The sequence below is a fragment of the Mustelus asterias genome, chromosome 12 (assembly GCF_964213995.1).
Source record: "Mustelus asterias chromosome 12, sMusAst1.hap1.1, whole genome shotgun sequence".
Lineage (NCBI taxonomy): Eukaryota > Metazoa > Chordata > Chondrichthyes > Carcharhiniformes > Triakidae > Mustelus > Mustelus asterias.
In genome coordinates this window covers 77,742,492-77,760,696 of record NC_135812.1, presented here as the reverse complement: position 1 = coordinate 77,760,696, position 18,205 = coordinate 77,742,492, and the positions used below count along the sequence as shown (strand labels likewise).

At 45.7% G+C, this 18,205-nt stretch overlaps 1 protein-coding gene across 1 annotated transcript in view; it reads left to right on the top strand.

Moving 5' to 3' along the window:
• usp43a (ubiquitin specific peptidase 43a) overlaps positions 1 to 18,205 on the top strand; it is a 494,804-nt gene that overhangs the window by 456,820 nt on the left and 19,779 nt on the right. Inside the window, exons 10-13 of the mRNA XM_078225475.1 lie at positions 4,689 to 4,766; positions 6,929 to 7,058; positions 8,511 to 8,630; positions 10,044 to 10,272. Of these exons, the coding sequence (XP_078081601.1) occupies positions 4,689 to 4,766; positions 6,929 to 7,058; positions 8,511 to 8,630; positions 10,044 to 10,272 (557 nt within the window). The remainder of the gene's footprint in view (positions 1 to 4,688; positions 4,767 to 6,928; positions 7,059 to 8,510; positions 8,631 to 10,043; positions 10,273 to 18,205) is intronic.

Genomic DNA, 18,205 nt, shown 5'->3' with positions numbered 1-18,205 from the left:
ACTGGGCTTTGTAGTTTCTTGTGGTCTTGGTCAGAGCAGAAGTCATACCAAACTGTGATGCATCCGGAAAGGATGCTTCCTATGGTGCATCTGTAAAAATTGGTGTGCGTCGAAGTAGACATGCCAAATTTCCTTAGCCTTCTGAAGAAGTAGAGGCATTGGTGGGCTTTCTTAATTATAGCATCGGCATGGAGGGACTAGAACAGATTGTTGGTGATCTGAACACCTAAAAACTTGAAGCTCTCGACCATCTCCACTTTATCACCTTTAATGTAGAGGCATGTCCTCCTCTCCGCTTCCTGAAGTCGATTCAAATTACATGGTATGTTTCTTACGTTTAAACAGTGACTTCACTTCATCAGTACAGTACTAAAATGACTGCACAATGCTTTTAGAGTTTTTGAAAGGCGCTATATGAATGCAAGTTTCTGTCAGGCGCCAGCACTTTTAATAGTGCAGATTTTTGTCACACTAATTAAATAAGTTTTATACTTACGATGTTATTTGATGTTTAGCTTTGTTCTTTGAGAATGTGTGCTGTAACGAAGGGCACATCGGATCAAACTAGGCTTTATGAATCGTGATAAATCAGGGATCATTCTCCTATTTCTGCAATAGTGGAAGTGATTTAAAGTTGATTTACGTGAATGAGTTAGACTTTGAGATGGCTAATGGTGGGTTGAAGCTCAATTAATGGCAGATATTTAGTAGTGGCGATCGATGTTTAGACAGTGAGTTGTGGATAACATACGGTATGGAGGTTTATGCCACAGAGGTTCTTTACAAATTACATCAGCACCATCTATTGGTGGAAGGCCAGTTATGTAACCATTATTTCCAAGAAATTTCAACAATAAACCAAAGGATTTTTCATGCAGAATTGCATGATGTGGTAGCTTGAGACTACAATAGAGGTAGTCAAATGCATTGTTTGAAAGAAGGATCTTTATATCATAAAGTTCAACAAAAGCAGTAACTCAGTAGAACAGTAATAACAGTGATAAATATGAAAACAGGAGCACTAGTAAAACAGGTCTTGCCTGCAGAACACTCTCTTACAGACTGAGAAGTCCTTCAAAACTCCCACATGCTCAGAACCCTCAAACAGATGCCAGGAAAACAATCACATCGGAGAAAAGGCATATAAAAATACTCTGTACTCAAGGTGACACTCTATAACACACGGAGCGGAATTTTCCCGTCCTGCCTGCCACGGGAATCGTAGCGGGCGGGACAGGACCATGCAAAGGTCCGTTGGCCTCAGGTGAGATTTTCCGGTCCTGGGGCGAACGCGGCCGGAAAGTCCCGCCCTTGATCTTTCACATCCCTCTGGGTGTATGTGGCAAAGAGGAGTGTAAAACCTCTCGTGTAGACAATAAGGAACTTAAGCCTCTCTTCATCAGGAAGGTTGAGTTGGAGACTGTTACAGAAGGTCTCAGGTAGCAGGGGAAGTTGCCCATCGAACGTTCTAACTTCCCGGGCAATTTCCATGGCATCAGTACGTTGGGGCTTCTGCAGGGTCCTGAAGCAAATCTTGTCGGGTACATGCAGTCTCTGACTATCCAGAGACAGGAAGATCTGAGCCATCAGTGTTTATACAGTAATGTTTGTTTAATGTGTGGAGTAGCAGCGGGCTCTTACTATTAATCCTGACTGAGAATGCCCAGGGCTATTTCCCTGCAAGGAAATGTTTGGGCTATTCAGTTGACACTGTTCAGATACCAGCTTGCTTTGGAACCTTGCAGAACAACTCACTACTGGTCTTGGCAAAATTATGCTACCCAAGAGGCGATGGAGACTGATTTAAACTGCATTCAAATGATAGTGCTGCTACTTTGGTGCAGTGTTAGTGTGAACTGGTTTCATATAGCACTGACACAATGAATCCTCCAAGGAGGAGTAATCACTAACAGATTGCCACTCGGCTCCTATCTTCTTACTTCACACTGTTCCCATTTCTCTGACCTCCTCCTAGATCCTTACCTTGGAGTGGAGTGTTAGAAATAGACCTTCCAATTAAGTCCTAATTTGATGTCAATTATTCAGTAGAAGTCACTGATATATAAAGGTGGCACTGGGGATTGGGGAGAATTGTACGTGGAGTTGGATCAAAGGAATAAAGGTTGTTTATGAAGAAATAAAACTCCTATCTCCTTTACTGAACTGCAACCTAGAGGCTCAAACATGTTTTTGATTTGATTTTAATTTGATTTATTATTGTCACATACAGTGAAAAGTATTGTTTCTTGCGCGCTATACAGACAAAACGTAGGGAAGTAAACGAGAGAGTGCAGAATGTAGCGTTACAATCATAGCTAGGGTGCAGAGAAAGATCAACTTGATGCAAGGTAAGTCCATTCAAAAGTCTGACAGCAGCAGGGAAGAAGCTGTTCTTGAGTCGGTTGGTACGTGACCTCAGACTTTAGTATCTTTTTCCTGAAGGAAAATGTAGGAACATTGGGAAGAAACAAAGCCATGCCCCCCACTTTTTTACAGGACCAACTGGCATGTTCTGGTCAATGTAAATGTCTCTAGAATTAAAAGCCACTTTGGCAAGTTACAGAGAGAAGGTTATGGGTGATGCGTTACCGGGGGTGGGTGGGAAGTGTCGGAGGGGTGAGTTGGGGTACTGAGAGAGTAGTCAGGCAGGGGGACAGAGGTTTAGGTTAGTCAAGGAGAGACAGAAGGATAGTTAGGGACGTTGAGGGGGGGGGGGGGGAAATTGGAGGAACATTCAAAGCTCCATTTCAAGGATGCTTGCAAGCGTGACATGAAGGCCCTAATCATCGATTATCCCACCTGGGAGTCACTAGCTGGTGGCAGAGAGAAATAGCTTCCTCAGCCATCACCAAAGGTGCACGATTGTGAAGACACCCCATCTGAAATAGATTGTTGTCCTGCGCCCATCATCCTTTTGCAGATGCTGCTTGATGGGTTTAGAGCAGAACAACAACTATTCGGGTCAGCTTACAGCTGTGATTATGCAGGAAGTGGTGGAAAGTCGGCTGCTCGAGGCTTGTTTAAAAAAAATAAAAATCAAAACCCACAAAACAACTGTCGCCCAGCTTTGGATAAAATTAAACTGGTTTTAATTTCACAGCACACTCCCTCCAAGCTGTTTATAACATCTCAAGCAATAGGTGGGAAACATTGAATTTTGCATGCTCAAAGTAATAATGATTTCTGGACTACTCTCAGTAGATAAAAGGCTGATAAACATCAATGGCCAAAATTGATCACATCATAAACAAGTTGCGTATTTTAATGAAGGATGCACCATAAAGTGAGGCTTCAAAGCTGAGCTACGGTTATATGTGCAAAAATAAGACATGACACAAAGTAAAGGTGTCTCAAACGCACAATCAATAGATTGAACTGTTGATCCATACAGGGTTAGAAGGAAAAAAGCAGGGGGGGGCGTTGGGGAGCAGGGCAATCGGGAGATCTAAATGGCCTTGTTGAATTTTGCTTAGCCTGATTGATTCCGGAGAACTACGTTACATTTATGTTTACGTTAAATTAAATTGTTACGAGACAACTTGGAGTTTAAATGGCTTCTTGCAGCAGTGAGGTCGATCGTAATGAAATAATCAGAGTGGCTGTGTCCAGTCAGCAGTGTACGGTCAGCAATGTAAGAGCAACGCAGGGATGGCTGACTGCACTACCCCAGTCTGTTAAAGTGACTGTGGAGCCCATTTGGTGAGTTTTCAGCTCGTAGACAGTTATCTTTTCCGATGATTGTGATCTTTGGTCTGCTCCCACATTGATTTCTCAAGTATTTGCCACTTGGAAATGAGACTGGAGAATTCTTAGAAATGGACAGGAAATAAAACACGAGGGGAGAATAAATTGGACAGTCCTCAAAAGCCGACACTGGGATGGGAAGATGTGATCCCAATGCCCATTGGCTGAAACCCAGGCAGCGTGCTAACTTTATGTGGCCTTCTCATTCGAAAGGTTTCTACGTACAGCCAGTGCTGTTGATTGGCAGGGGATCCAAAATCGTAATTTCCAAACACCAGTTAAAACTAGCCTGGGTGAATTAAAGGGGAGGTGCATTGTGGTTAGGTTAGGTGCTGGGGACCATGCGAGAAGTGAATCCGTCCTGGGAAAGAACAAGGAATGATACAGCATGAGAGGGAGCAGGCTTCGCACGGGAGGTCTTGAACAGAGGAAGTGAAGAGGGGAGGAAATACCCTGTATTGTAGGGGATGCAAGAGGCCCTCCAAACACATTGTCAGAAGGCAGTAGGAGCAGATGGCTGTGGAGGTCAATGACAGCAATCAGGCTCTGAGGATCTGGGTGCATTGTTGTAAGAATTTCCGTGACCTTAGATGATTGTTCTAATTCAGTGAATGCATCTTAAAACCATAGAATGGCTAGGATTCCTGCACAGAGGAAGTTCCTCTGCATTGTGGGTTAGATGCCGGAGCTTTTCCAACGTACCCTGGTAAGCAGATAGTTGTCTGTCGGACTCAAGGGTTCCGACCCTGATCAAATGTTTTGGGCCAATTCTGTTGACAGATTGGTGGCCTTGACTGATGATGGGACAGCCAATGCATCTGTTGCCCCATCCTAAACTTGTACTAATTTGGTGTGTGAGGGCACGCATCTGATGTTGCGTTCCATGTAAAGGCAATGTATGGAAGTTTTGTTGAGTAATTCTAACATGCAGTTGTTACTTTCAGGGCATTGCGTTCCTGTGGCCCGGGTGGGCCCCCACATATAAAGCTTGTTTTGGAATGGGATCAAAGGGCAAAAGATAGGTGAGTGTGCAAATGCGGACACTTGAGCTGAATTATTGTTTCTCTTTCACCTGCCAGAACATCCGTGGCTAAACTATACTCAAATGTGTAAAATGATCAGTGCATTAAAAGTGAGTATTCTGGTGGGTTATGAATATGAGGGATTGAGAAATCTAGTGCTTTGTCATTGTGTTTGATGGTGATCAAAGTGATGATAAAGTCCCTTGTAGGTAATTAAAATTCAGAATTCCGGAGTGTAGAGCCAATTGATCTAACTGTGTTGTTAGAAATTCAAGCAGATATCCATTTCAGTTCAAATACCATAAACAGCTTGGATTCCCACTGTCCTGAACGCACTGGCTCAAGACTCAGGAACATAAAATGAAACACTCTTAAATTCTGGACCAGATCCCTCTCTCTCCATGCACATGTAATTATTTTGAAGGTGGACCAGGTTAACACTGGGCGAGGTGACATTAAGAACATAGAACATAGAAAGCCACAGCACAAACAGGCCCTTCGGCCCACAAGTTGCGCCGATCACATCCCCACCTCTAGGCCTTTCTATAGCCCTCAATCCCATTAAATCCCATGTACTCATCCAGAAGTCTCTTAAAAGACCCCAACGAGTTTGCCTCCACCACCACCGACGTCAGCCGATTCCACTCACCCACCACCCTCTGAGTGAAAAACTTACCCCTGACATCTCCTCTGTACCTACCCCCCAGCACCTTAAACCTGTGTCCTCTCGTAGCAACCATTTCAGCCCTTGGAAATAGCCTCTGAGAGTCTACCCTATCCAGACCTCTCAACATCTTGTAAACCTCTATCAGGTCACCTCTCATCCTTCGTCTCTCCAGGGAGAAGAGACCAAGCTCCCTCAACCTATCCTCATAAGGCATGCCCCCCAATCCAGGCAACATCCTTGTAAATCTCCTCTGCACCCTTTCAATGGCTTCAACATCTTTCCTGTAATGAGGTGACCAGAACTGCGTGCAGTACTCCAAGTGGGGTCTAACCAGGGTCCTATAAAGCTGCAGCATTATCTCCCGACTCCTAAACTCAATCCCTCGATTAATGAAGGAGCCCATTTGTGCTCGATTAATAAAATTAATGGGCTCGATTAATAAAAATACATTGGGGCCGCTTCATTCGCTGCTTTATCCCACAGCAGGCAAAAACATAAGAGGCCAGTGAACAAGATGAGAAAGGCTTGGTAAAATCAGACTAATTTCTATTCGTCCACCAGTACAAAAATACAACAAGCATATACATACACGTAGGGACTGGGCACCTGATGCAAGTCATACCGAGCTGAGAATATTACATAGAAATGTAGAAAGTAGAAGCAGGAGTAGCCCATTCAGCCCTTCAAGCCTGCTCCACCATTCATTTTGATCATGACTGATCATCGAATTCAAAATCCTGATTTCCGCCCCCCATATCCCATTAGCCCCTAGAGCTATATCTAATTTCTTCGTGAAATCAGACAATTTTGGCCTCAAATATTCACACTTGAGTTCATGTTGAGTTTTACGAAATTACAAGGGTCTAAATTGCATGACATAAGCACAAACTCATACTGTAAATTCAAACTCAGCAGACAGACGGTAACCGGACTTATGTAATTATTTCACGGAGAGGTTGTTAGGATACAGATTGACCAGGAAGATTATCATAGAATCCCTACAGTGCAGAAGGAGGCCATTCGGCCCATTGAGTCCACACTGACCACAATCCCACCCAGGTCCTAGTCCCGCAACCCCACACATTTACCCTAGCTAATTCCCCTGACACCTAACCCGCACATGTTTGAATTGTGGGAGGAAATCGGAGCACCCGGAGAAAACCCACGCAGACATGGGAAGAAAGTGCACACTCCACACAGACAGTGACCAAAATTGAACCCGGCTCCCTGGCACTGTGAGGCAGCAGTGCTAACCACTGTGCCACCGTGCCACTCCAGCAAATTGAAGAGTAAGATATATTTTTGCAAAATAAACAATGAGAGATATAAGTGATAAGAATTTAGTAGCGGCAGTATTCTAAACTTAGGACTGGCCAGTTGAATTGTAATGGTTTTCCCAAACAGAGTATTCCAGTGCACCTGTGGCCCTGTTTGTAAAGATATTTGCGTTTCAGTAAAGTGCATAACCACGGTGGAACATGTCTTTGTTTCTCAGCCTGTTTGGAAGCATTCAGGAGGAGGTTGTCCAGGACGGAGAGAGTGTTCGGACCCAGCAACAGGCGCACCAGCAGGCACACAGCTGTACGTTAGCCGAATGCTTTGAACTGTATACAAAGGAGGAACAGGTAAGGAGGCTGGTTGGATTCACTATCACATATAGGAAATCGCACCCATTATAGAAGAGAGATAGCGTTCAGCTGCATCTTCAAAAACGTAATAGCAGCTGATCTTTCAACGGTGTAAAAAGAAATCTCAGACACCCGTGTTGATGGTTGTTTCCGAAAGATGTGTCCAACATAATTGAACTGGCAAATACAAGTCCGTGTTTATTTTACTTATTTCTCCCCGTATTTTCCAATTCCCCATCATACCGACAGCCATTCCTAAGGGAAAGGACTTGCCTTTGGCACAGCCCACATTGCAACCAGGTCCCCAGGTGATACAGCAACAACTTGCATTTATGTAATGTGTTTAACGTAGCAAAATGTCCCAAGGCACTTCACAGGGGAGGTCATCAAATACCATTCGGTGGTGAGACACGTAAGGAGATATCAGCATTGGGAAGATGGGGAGGTGGAGGGATCGAGCTTGGGGACCTTGGCAACTGAAGGCAAGGCCGCCCGCCTCCAGTGGGAGGTGGGATCACTCGGGAGGTCAGAATTGGAGATATCTCGGAGAATTGTAGAGCTCGAACAAATCACAGAGGTGGGGAGGGGTGAGGCCTCGGAGGGATTTGCAAACAAGAGTGAGTCTTTAAAAAATTGAGGCACCACTAAATCTGGAGCCAGTGTAGGTTAGTGAGCACAAGGGGTAGTGGGGAACAAGACTTGGTGCAAGCTCAGACACAGGCAGCAGAGTCCTGAATGGCCTTGAGTTTCTGGAGGATAGAAAGTGATAAGCCAGTCAGGAAAGAGTGACACAGTCACTCAAGTCTAGGGGTGACAAAGGCACGGGTGAGCTCAGTCAGGAATGGAGTTGGGCACAAAAGCAATTTGCCTTTCGACTGATGTGTGGGATCAATCATTTATTTTTCATCCTTTCGGTACCAACCTCCCAACAGTCCAATTACATTCAGCATTTTACCAAGTGGTAAATTGTTGGCCGTGAATTATTGGTTGTAAACCTGTGGTGTGGTACAATGTTATGTCAGTGAGAATCATAGAATCCCTACAGTGCAGAAGGAGGCCATTTCGCCCATCGTGTCTGCCCCGACCACAATCCCATCCAGGCCCTTTCCCCATAACCCCATGCATTTACCCTGTTAATCCCCCTGGCACTAAAGGGCAATTTTAGCATGGCCAATCCACCTAATCCGCACATCTTTGGACTGTGGGAGGAAACCGGAGCACCCAGAGGAAACCCGTGCAGACTCCACACAGACAGTGATCCAAGCCAGGTATCGAACCCGGGTCCGTGGCGCTATGAGGCAGCAACGCTAACCACTGCACTCGCTATAATTTATTACAGTACGAAGAGGGAACACAATAAACACAAAATCGTATTTTCTATTGCAAGCTTGTACGTCCAGTGTTGGCAAAGATTCAGAACGTTGATGTGATTCAATCGTTTCTCCGCAGTTGGCCCCAGATGATGCCTGGCGATGCCCACATTGTAAAAATCTGCAGCAGGGGATGGTCAAGCTTAATCTGTGGACTTTGCCCGACATTCTGATAATTCACCTGAAACGGTTTCGACAGGTATTTCTGTGTTAAAATGGGGCTCTGACTTCTTCAAACATTTTCTCTTTTGCAATGCCTTTGGTGTAAATTAACTGTCTTTAGCCACTGCATAAAAGTGTGTTCTGGTTACATTTGCGCTCATGTAGTTTTTATTTTGATAAGGGTGAGTGGTGCCCGATATAATGAAAGAATGCCGCAACAGAATGTGAGCTGGTTTTGCTGCATTTCCAGTACAGCTCAGTGCAGCATTGTGGATGATTCAGTTTAACTCAGCGAATACCACAATCCCCGTTCTGAATAAACATTACACTGCCCTCTCTTGAGGTAAAATTATACCATGTGATGGTGACAGCGTGTTTTATATCATTATTTTAGCAAATATAAGCTGGTTTAACACCCCGGGTGGGATTTTCTGCCTTGTTAGATACACTACCTCTCACAGAAATGACCATTATTTAACCACGAGGACGTTGATTAAATAAAAAGCACAATTAGATCTGTCCTGGAGTCAAACTGATGATCTCTCAATCTTTAAGCATCTCATGTCATTAGTCTAGAACTCACCTGTCGTAGTCAACTACCAGGCCAACGCCAGATGTTATATTCTTGGGTGTCCACACTTCTTACATGAACATCTCAATGGTTCCTTCAGAATTGCCCATGCACCTTGATGTTCACGGGTTGATTGAGCATTTAGTGGGGTTAACTAATGTAGTTTAGTGGTTTCTTATCTGCAGACTGTGCAAGTAGCAACCGATGATTGGCCCCGGTTAGTAACTGCCTTTGATCGACGAATGTGTGTTAATGTTTATTTTCTATATCCTTGTTCTGAGCTTGTAGTTAATGCAGTTTTGCCATCACTAAAGTTCTTGTTGTTAAGGACATTTCAAATAAATTTTCCCGACAAGTGTATAAACATTTCACACCCGTAAAGGAAGCATAATTAATTACATGTCCACTGCTGACTTTCACAGGGTGTGGAGTTAATATTGTTTGCGAAGTCGCCAACACTTGTGATCCAATTGTGTTTTTACTTAGAATCCCTACAGTGCAGAAGGAGGCCATTCGGCCCATCGAGCCTGCCCTGACAACAATCCCACTCAGGTCCTATCCACGTAACCCCACTTATTTACCCTGCTAGTCCCCCTGACATTAAGGGGCAATTTATCATGGCCAATCATCCTTTGAAGTCTGAGAGGAAACCCACGCAGATAGGAGAACATTTTAATTTGTGGACTTCACATGAACAAAGGGGCGAGTGGAGACCATTTTTATTCCTCCCTGTGAATTATGAGCATTAAAACAAGAATGAGACTCAATAAGCCGTGAATGAAATTATGCCGATAATACTCCTATTCATTTTCAGGGATTTTAGCACCATGTTAAATAAACCGTCGGGAGTTAATGTTGTACAACATTTCAATTTTTCAGATGGGAGAGAGAAGAACCAAACTTTCTACTTTGGTAAAATTTCCTCTGCTTGGCCTCGATATGACACCTCATGTAGCAAAAAGAACTCAGAGCGCTAAGAACTTTTTATCTCACTGGTCACCATGGCGGCGACCACGTACTCCTTCTGGGAGTAATCACGAAAACTACATGTATGACTTGTATGCTGTGTGCAACCACCATGGGAGCATGCAAGGAGGTCACTATACAGGTAAGTCAGCAGAATCCCTTTACTTTGTCATTGCATTCTGTTCATCCATCATCCAAGGAAACCCACTGGTTGTCTACGTATCAATTGATATAAGTTTAAAGTTTATTTATAGTGTCATAAGTAGCTTACATTAACACTGCAATGAAGTTACTGTGAAAATCCCCTAGTTGCCACACTCTGGCGCCTGTTCGGGTACACTGAAGGAGAATTTAGCACAGCTAATGCGCCTAACCAACACGTCTTTCGGACTGTGGGAGGAAACAGGAGGAAACTCACGCAGACACGAGGAGAACATGCAAACTCCGCACAGAGACTGACCCAAGCCAGGAATCGAACCCGAGTCCCTGGCGCTGTGAGGCAGCAGTGCTAACCACTGTGCTGTTTGTTACACTGAACCCACAGAAAATCTTTATAACTTGGCTGTTGTATAAAACATTCAAGTAAATTTAAACTTTCCATCTTCCAGACTGGGCAATCCTAAATCGCCTCATCCTGTGTTTATCAATAGTAACATTTTGTGCCTTAAACAGACTAGGCTTACTTCATTACATTCTGTCCCTGCAAAGTGGTTACCACTGCTGCATCACAGCGCCTGGGACCCAGGTTCAATCTCGGCCTTGGGTCACTGTCTGTGTAGAGTTTGCACATTCTCCCCGTGTCTGCGTGGGTTTCCTCCGGGTGCTTCAGTTTCCTCCCACAGTCCAAAGATATGCAGGTTAGGTGGATTGGCCATATTAAATCGCCCCTTGATGTCCCAAGATGTGTAGGTTTAGGGGTACTAGTAGGGTAAATACATGGGGTCACAAGGATAAGGCCTGGGTAAGATGCTCTGTTGGAGAGCCGGTGTAGATTTGATGGGACTTCTGATATGTAGCGATTCTAAAGTGAAAGTCACCTAACTTATTGTCAGCAACCGTACAGAAAATCCATTAATAATGTTCAATACCCTTTTGTCCACTACACGTTCTAGGTAACTTCCTTCTGTGCTGCACTTCATTCGCAGTATTCTTTTCAAAAACAACAGGAAAATTGATTATTTGCAATGCACAAAGAAAATGTATCTTATTTACATCAGTTAGAATAATTGTACCTTCTAATTGTCCTCATTAAACTGAGATAAAGCAAAGAACATGTCTCAAGCCTAATCTCTAGATGTAGAGTGAGCAGTGTCACAAGAGATCTTCATGCGTGGGGTAGACTTCTAACAGTTGTGTACACTTCTGTGTCACACTTTCATATTTTCTTTGTTATCATTGTTTTATCACAGTTGTGACACGTGTAATATTTAAAGCTGTAACTGGTTGCATTCTGTTTAATGGATTGAATAACCATTATATTTACCTGTAATTAGCCTATGACGTTCCTGGCATTGGAGCAACTATTGCAGCTCTTAAACTCTGTTCCCAAAACTCCATTTCCTCATTCTATCTCGACAGCCTGGCAGCGGTGAATTAATTAAGCAATTAATAATTAATTAAATAGTTGTACAGCCTCAAGACACAATTTGGGCTTCAGTGAGATTAAATGCATTCACAATTCATGGACTTTGGCTCTTGGACAGTCAACAATTAATTAAATGCTGGCAAATCTCCAGTGATATTGCTCACGATTTGTCAAAAATGTAATTAGAACTGGGGCATTGCGCTAAGTAAGATTAACCTAAATACTGACTAATCTGCATTCGAAGTAGCTCCCCAAGTGGAGAGCACCGTGAAAGGGGTCCACTGTAAAAGGAATTGGATCACAGCACCTTACACAAAGGTGTCCACAGCACTGGAGACAGATACGGAGACAGATCCTGGGATCCACCAAAGAGGGATTATGGGATTGCAGGAATTGGGTAGAGTGGCCTCAGCATTATGAGAATTGCATGGAATCTCAACAGTGTGGAAGGAGGCCATTCAGCCCATTGAGGCTGCCCCGATAATAATACCATGCAGGCCCTATGCCTGTAACCCCACATATTTGCCCTTCTAGTCCCCTGACACCAAGGGGTGATTTAGCATGGCCAATCATCCTAACCTGCACATCTTTGGACTGTGGGAGGAAACTGGAGCACCCGGAGGAGACCCACACCGATGTGGGGAGAACATGCAAACTCCACACAGACAGTCACCCAAGGTGGGAATTGAACCCGGGTCCTTGGCGCTGTGAGGCAGCAGTGCTAACCACAGTGCCATTATTCTTGGATTAGAGCACACTAGGGATGTAAGCACTGTGGGGGAGTTCCAGGATCCGGGGCAGAAAGAGAATTTGGGGGCAGGTATCCTGTGATCCACTGGCACTGAGGAAGGAGTTTATGAGTACTGATGAGCTTTAGAATCAGATTTGTAGGGGTGGGGGGGTGCTTCCTGTGATCTGGAACTATTGCTGAGCAGAGACAAAATAACCTGAGATGAGAACCAGGGAAATGGGACCTAAACACCACCTGTAACTTTCAAGCCTTTAGGGTGAACCTGGCCCTATTCAGTTAAATTTTATTCTAGTCTACCATTGTGCAAAAAATACCAAGAAGAAAAACATACCAATGATCTCAATCTGCAACTTTCTTTTACTTTTTGATTCTCACGATAAAATGTTTACATTGTTTTAAATGTTTATTTATTAGTGTCACAAGTAGGCTTACATTAACACTGCAGTGAAGTTACTACGAAAATCCCCCAGTCGCCACACTCCGGCGCCTGTTCAGGTACACTGAGGGAGAATTTAGCATGGCCAATGCGCCTAACCAGCACGTCTTTCAGACTGTGGGAGGAAACCGGAGCACCTGTAGGAAACCTTTACATTAACATTGCAATGAAGTTACTGTGAAAACCCCCTAGTCACCACAGTCCGGTGCCTGTTTGGGTACACTGAAGGAGAATTTAGCACGTCCAATGCACCTAACCAACACGTCTTTTGGACTGTGGGAGGAAACCGGAGCACCCGGAGGAAACCCATGACACGGGGAGAACATGCGCACTCAGCACAGACAGTGACCCAAGCCAGGAATTGAACACGGGTCCCTGGCTCTCTGAGGCAGCAGTGCTAACCACTGTGCCACCCACAGGACAGGCTACCTACTCCATATTGTATGAATATACTGTTTATTATTTCTATTACTTTTCCACAACATATTGGGTGGAATTTTCCTGTCCCATCCGCTGTGGGGATTGTAGCGGGCAGGACAGAAAATTTGGCGGACCATTTAAAGTTCCGTTGATTTTGGGCGGGAATTTCCGTTTTTGGGGCGTGCACGGCCAGGACATCCCGCCTGTTGTCTTTTATACTCTAACCATGAAGGAAACATAAGGTAAAATACTAACATTTAAATCTTTGTTTCTTCAAACATAGCTAGAATAGGGAGTTATAACCTGGTTTGCATGCTGTAGTTTATATAAACCAGTTCAAATAAATATATAAGTAACATTCACGCCACACAAGCGCCAGACAATTACATTTCCAACAAGAGAGGCTCTGTCACACCTTGACATTTAATGGCATTACCATCACTGAACCTCCTACTATCAACATCCTAGAGGTTGCCATTGACCAGAAATTGAACTGGACTAGCCATATAAATACTGTGGCTACCAGAGCAGGTCAGAGGTTAGGAACCCTGCAGAGAGTAACTCACCTCCTGACTCCCCCAAAGCCTACCCACCATCTACAGAGTGCAAGCCAGGAGTGTGATGGATCACCTTCCACTTGCCTGGATGAGTGTAACTCCAACAGTCAAGAGGCTCAACATCATCCAGGACAAAACACTGTAGGAACTCACCAAGACTCCTTCAAATGCACTTTTCAAACCCACGCCCACTACCACCTAGAAGGACAAGGGCAGCAAACACATGGGAAAACCGCCACCTGGATGTTCCCCTCCAAGTCATTCGGCATCCAAAAATATGTTGCCGTTCCTTCACTGGTTCAAAATCCTGGAACTCCCTCCCAAACAGCACTGTGGGCGAACCGACACTTCAGGGACTGCAACGGTTCAAGAAGGCACAGCACTTTCGCAAGGGAAATTAGGGATGGGCAATCCGTGCTGAGCTAGCCAGCGACACCCACATCCCGTAAATTACGTTTTAAAAAAAAGACATATTACACGCATACATTTTTGATAGTTTGACGTTGTTGCTGACAGCGATGGGCTGACCTCAACGAAACCACCTTTGTGACTGAATATAATTAGTTTTAATGATATCTGCTGACTCCTGTGTTAAATTGTAAGGGAAGAGAAATGTGCTTACAACAGTGGAAATCGCTGTTGTAGGCATAAAATCTACCTGTATTTATCACCCTGTTCGTCTAGTTAAAACAGTGTCTTGGGGACAAAAAGGGGATGCAATACTTCAACTAAAGGCAGCTTTCTTTTATATTTACAAGATGTTTTTGTTACCCACCTCGATTGCAGGTTTCATTTTGTCATTAGTTGTTCCCACTGCTCATGTTAAATTCTACCCTCTTGTCAATGGTGTGGTCAGTGCATTAACTTGTTCTTTCACCCAATTTGACAGAGGCAACCCTCAGCATAAAATAAAGTGCATTTTGTTTTCAGATCACTTAGAATTGCGATCTGTTGAAATTTCCTCAGTTGATCCAAACTGTCGCACATATTGTTTACTATCAGATCAAGCTCGAGGGGCTGAATGGCCTACTCATAGAGTCATAGAGGTTTACAACATGGAAACAGGCCCTTCGGCCCAACTTGTCCATGCCGCCTTTTTTTTTTAAAAACCCCTAAGCTCATCCCAATTGCCCGCATTAGGCCCATATCCCTCTATACCCATGTAACTATCTAAATGCTTTTTAAAAGATAAAATTGTATCCGCTTCTACTACTACCTCTGGCAGCTTGTTCCAGGCACTCACCACCCTCCTGCTCTGTTTGTACGCTTGTTGAATTTTAATTAATTTCTGGTTCTAGTCTGGTCATTTTCCTGCTATATATCTAACCTTAATGAACAGTAAGTAGTCTCACAACACCAGGTTAAAGTCCAACATGTTTATTTGGTAGCACGAGCTTTTGGAGTGCTGCTCCTTCATCAGGTGAGTCAAAACTCCGAAAGCTTGTGCTACCAAATAAACCTGTTGGACTTTAACCTGGTGTTGTGAGACTACTCACTGTGCCTACCCCAGTCCAACGCCGGCATCTCTACAACATAATGTTATTGAAATAAGCCTTTCCTGCTATACGAATTAGCACCAACTCGTGTGGAATATTTGGACATTTCCAGCAAGAAGAACATGGAGAATCCCGCCGGCACCATCAGTGAGAAAGCTTGCTGTATTTTCACCCTCTTCAAGAATTTTTTTCCCCCACAAGTTTCACACACCCCCCCCCCCCGGTGGTGGCCTGCCTCTGATTTGCTCGCCCTGCTACAGCCCCATGTCAGCAATCAGTGGGGCGCTACGTTTAAACGCCTCTCCAGCACTCTTTGCAAGTCCAGTCAGGGAAATGTCTGCCGGGAAGACAGCACCATTTCTTAAGGAGGGAGCTTCAGCGGACTTCTCGTTGGGGTCGAGCAGAGGTGTGACCTCCCCTACCCATGATTGGGCAGATAAACTGCAAGCAAAGTCACCAGCCCCATCTGGGAGACTGTGGCCACAATGGAGAGTGCCAACTCACTCTGTAAGAGACAGGGCTGCTGCACAGAAGAGGATCAATGACTTTCTTCATGCAGCCAGGGTAAGTCTGCCTCCACATGTCTCCTTTTAATCCCTTAACACACCCACCACACCTCCATGGTGAGCTCACTCCCACCAAGCTCGCGGAGTCCCAGCACCCCCCCCCCTCATAATCCTCCAGTAGCTCCTCTACCCCTCACATCCACACTCCCACTCACCTCCCACACATGCCAGACTTCATTTCCAACTAACCTAAAATCCCTACAGTGCAGAATGAGGCCATTCAGCCCGTCGAGCCTGCACCGACAACAGTTCCACCCAGGGCCTATCCCTGATTTTATCCCTCATGTTTACCCTGCTAATCCCCCTGACACTAAGGGGCAATTTAGCACGGCCAATCAACCTAACCGGCACATCTTTGGACAGTGGGAGGAAACCAGAGCACCCGGAGTAAACCCACGCAGACACGGGGAGAACATGCAAACTCCACACACACAGTGACCCAAGGCTGGAATCGAACCTGGGTCCCTGGTGCTGTGAGGCAGCAGTGCTTGCCACCGTGTTGCCTCCTGCCTACACTCTCCCAAACTGTCTCACCGCAGGACAAACTCAAGTGGGCGCAGCCACCGGAGATGCAGACCCTAACCTCTGAGGAGGGAGCCTTTGAGCTGGCCTGTGAAGAGCGGGAATGAAGAGGGCAGCCTCAATGCATCCAGTCATGGCGCAAGCTTCACATGTGACCTTTCTTCTATGTTCTTCAGTGTTCCCTGTCTCATACCAATGCCATCTCGCTTCCCTTGCAGGTCAAACAGCTCGGACCATCCTCTGGAGACCACAGAAGCCCAGCAGCCCTGAGAGAGATATCTTAGAGACTATCATTGAAGAGGCGTCACAGCTGCCACCCACACCCTCCACCAGCACAGATACTCACACCTCAGTGGGTTCACTAAGTAGACAGGCTTCTGGGGCACTCACCGGTGAGCACCTCACAGCTGAAGATCCACAGCAGGAGGAGACAGGAATGTCCCAGGAATCTGGGACGGATGCTGGAGCCTGGACTCTGCGGAATGCTTGGCTGATGATGTGCCCCTGGGCCCAGTCATCCCAAAGTTGCTGGAGCTGCAAAGCAGGGTCGCGCATCTCAGGACAGGATGGCAGCATCCCTCCCCGGACTGCAAGGCCGACTGGAGGAGTCCCTTTGCTTTCTGTCTGAGGAGATGGTGCCGTCACTCCGACACAACGAGGCCAACACTGAGGGTGGTGACCACAATGAAGACCTTGGTGCAGGACATGCCAGGTGATGTCCACACTATTGTTCAACTCATGAGCTCCATGGCTGAGGGCATGAGCTCCCTGGTGCAGGCACTGGTGGGAATCCACAAGTGTCAGCACCAGGGGACAGCGGGGCTGCTGGACCTCACTCCAGTTGCCCTTCCATCTCATGGAGGAGCCCAGGGTCAACAGGTATCCACAGGGATGAGGACTGGCAGGTGCACCGACCAGGACCTTCCACCCTGGAGACCTCGGAGGTTTCCAGCACATCTGACATCCCCTCACCTGTGGCCGACACACCTCCAGCCCCCCCACACCAAGGAGGATAGCACAACCACACCTTTGCTGCCCAAAAGTAGGCTTGGACCATGAAGGTCAAGATCCTCCAGGGAATGCCCACCAAGGTCATCTAGGGCAGCAGGGTATGGAAGGCAGCAGGCTGCCTCAACCTCAGCTGCGGATCCTGGGAGACACCTAGATGTAGCGGGAGGGTGAGGAAGAGAAAGAAATGATAGCCACATTGCGGGCATGGGTGAACTTTGGCACTGGTAGAGATTAGTCACCAGTGTAATAAACATATTTCAAGTCACATGGATCCCCCATGGCGTGCCTCCCCACTCTGAAATCATTGTGGCAGGCTCTGCCAACCCCATTCAACATCAATACTTCCTCCTTTAGTCCTGAGAGGATGGCAGCGCAATGGTCCTTGCCACTGCCACTGTGACGAGGCATTAATGCCGTGTTGAACCTGGCACAACCAGGTGTGGGTGTTTAGCTTGCCTGATTCACTTAGCTGCAAGAAACCAGCTGTTTCAGTTAGTTACTCAGCTCATTTGACCAATGCCCAGGGTTATTTACAGGGGAATGGGAATGGTTGTGATTGTAGACTAATCGCAACACTGGTGGATGTTGATTGGAGAACTTATCTGAACAGGGATACTACAAAGGGTGGGATTTTGTGGCTCTGCTTGCTGGTGGGATCATCCGGCCCCACCAAAGTCAAGAAGCTTTTGACTGGCTCACAGCATTCATTGCAGTGGGACTAGCCACTCGGG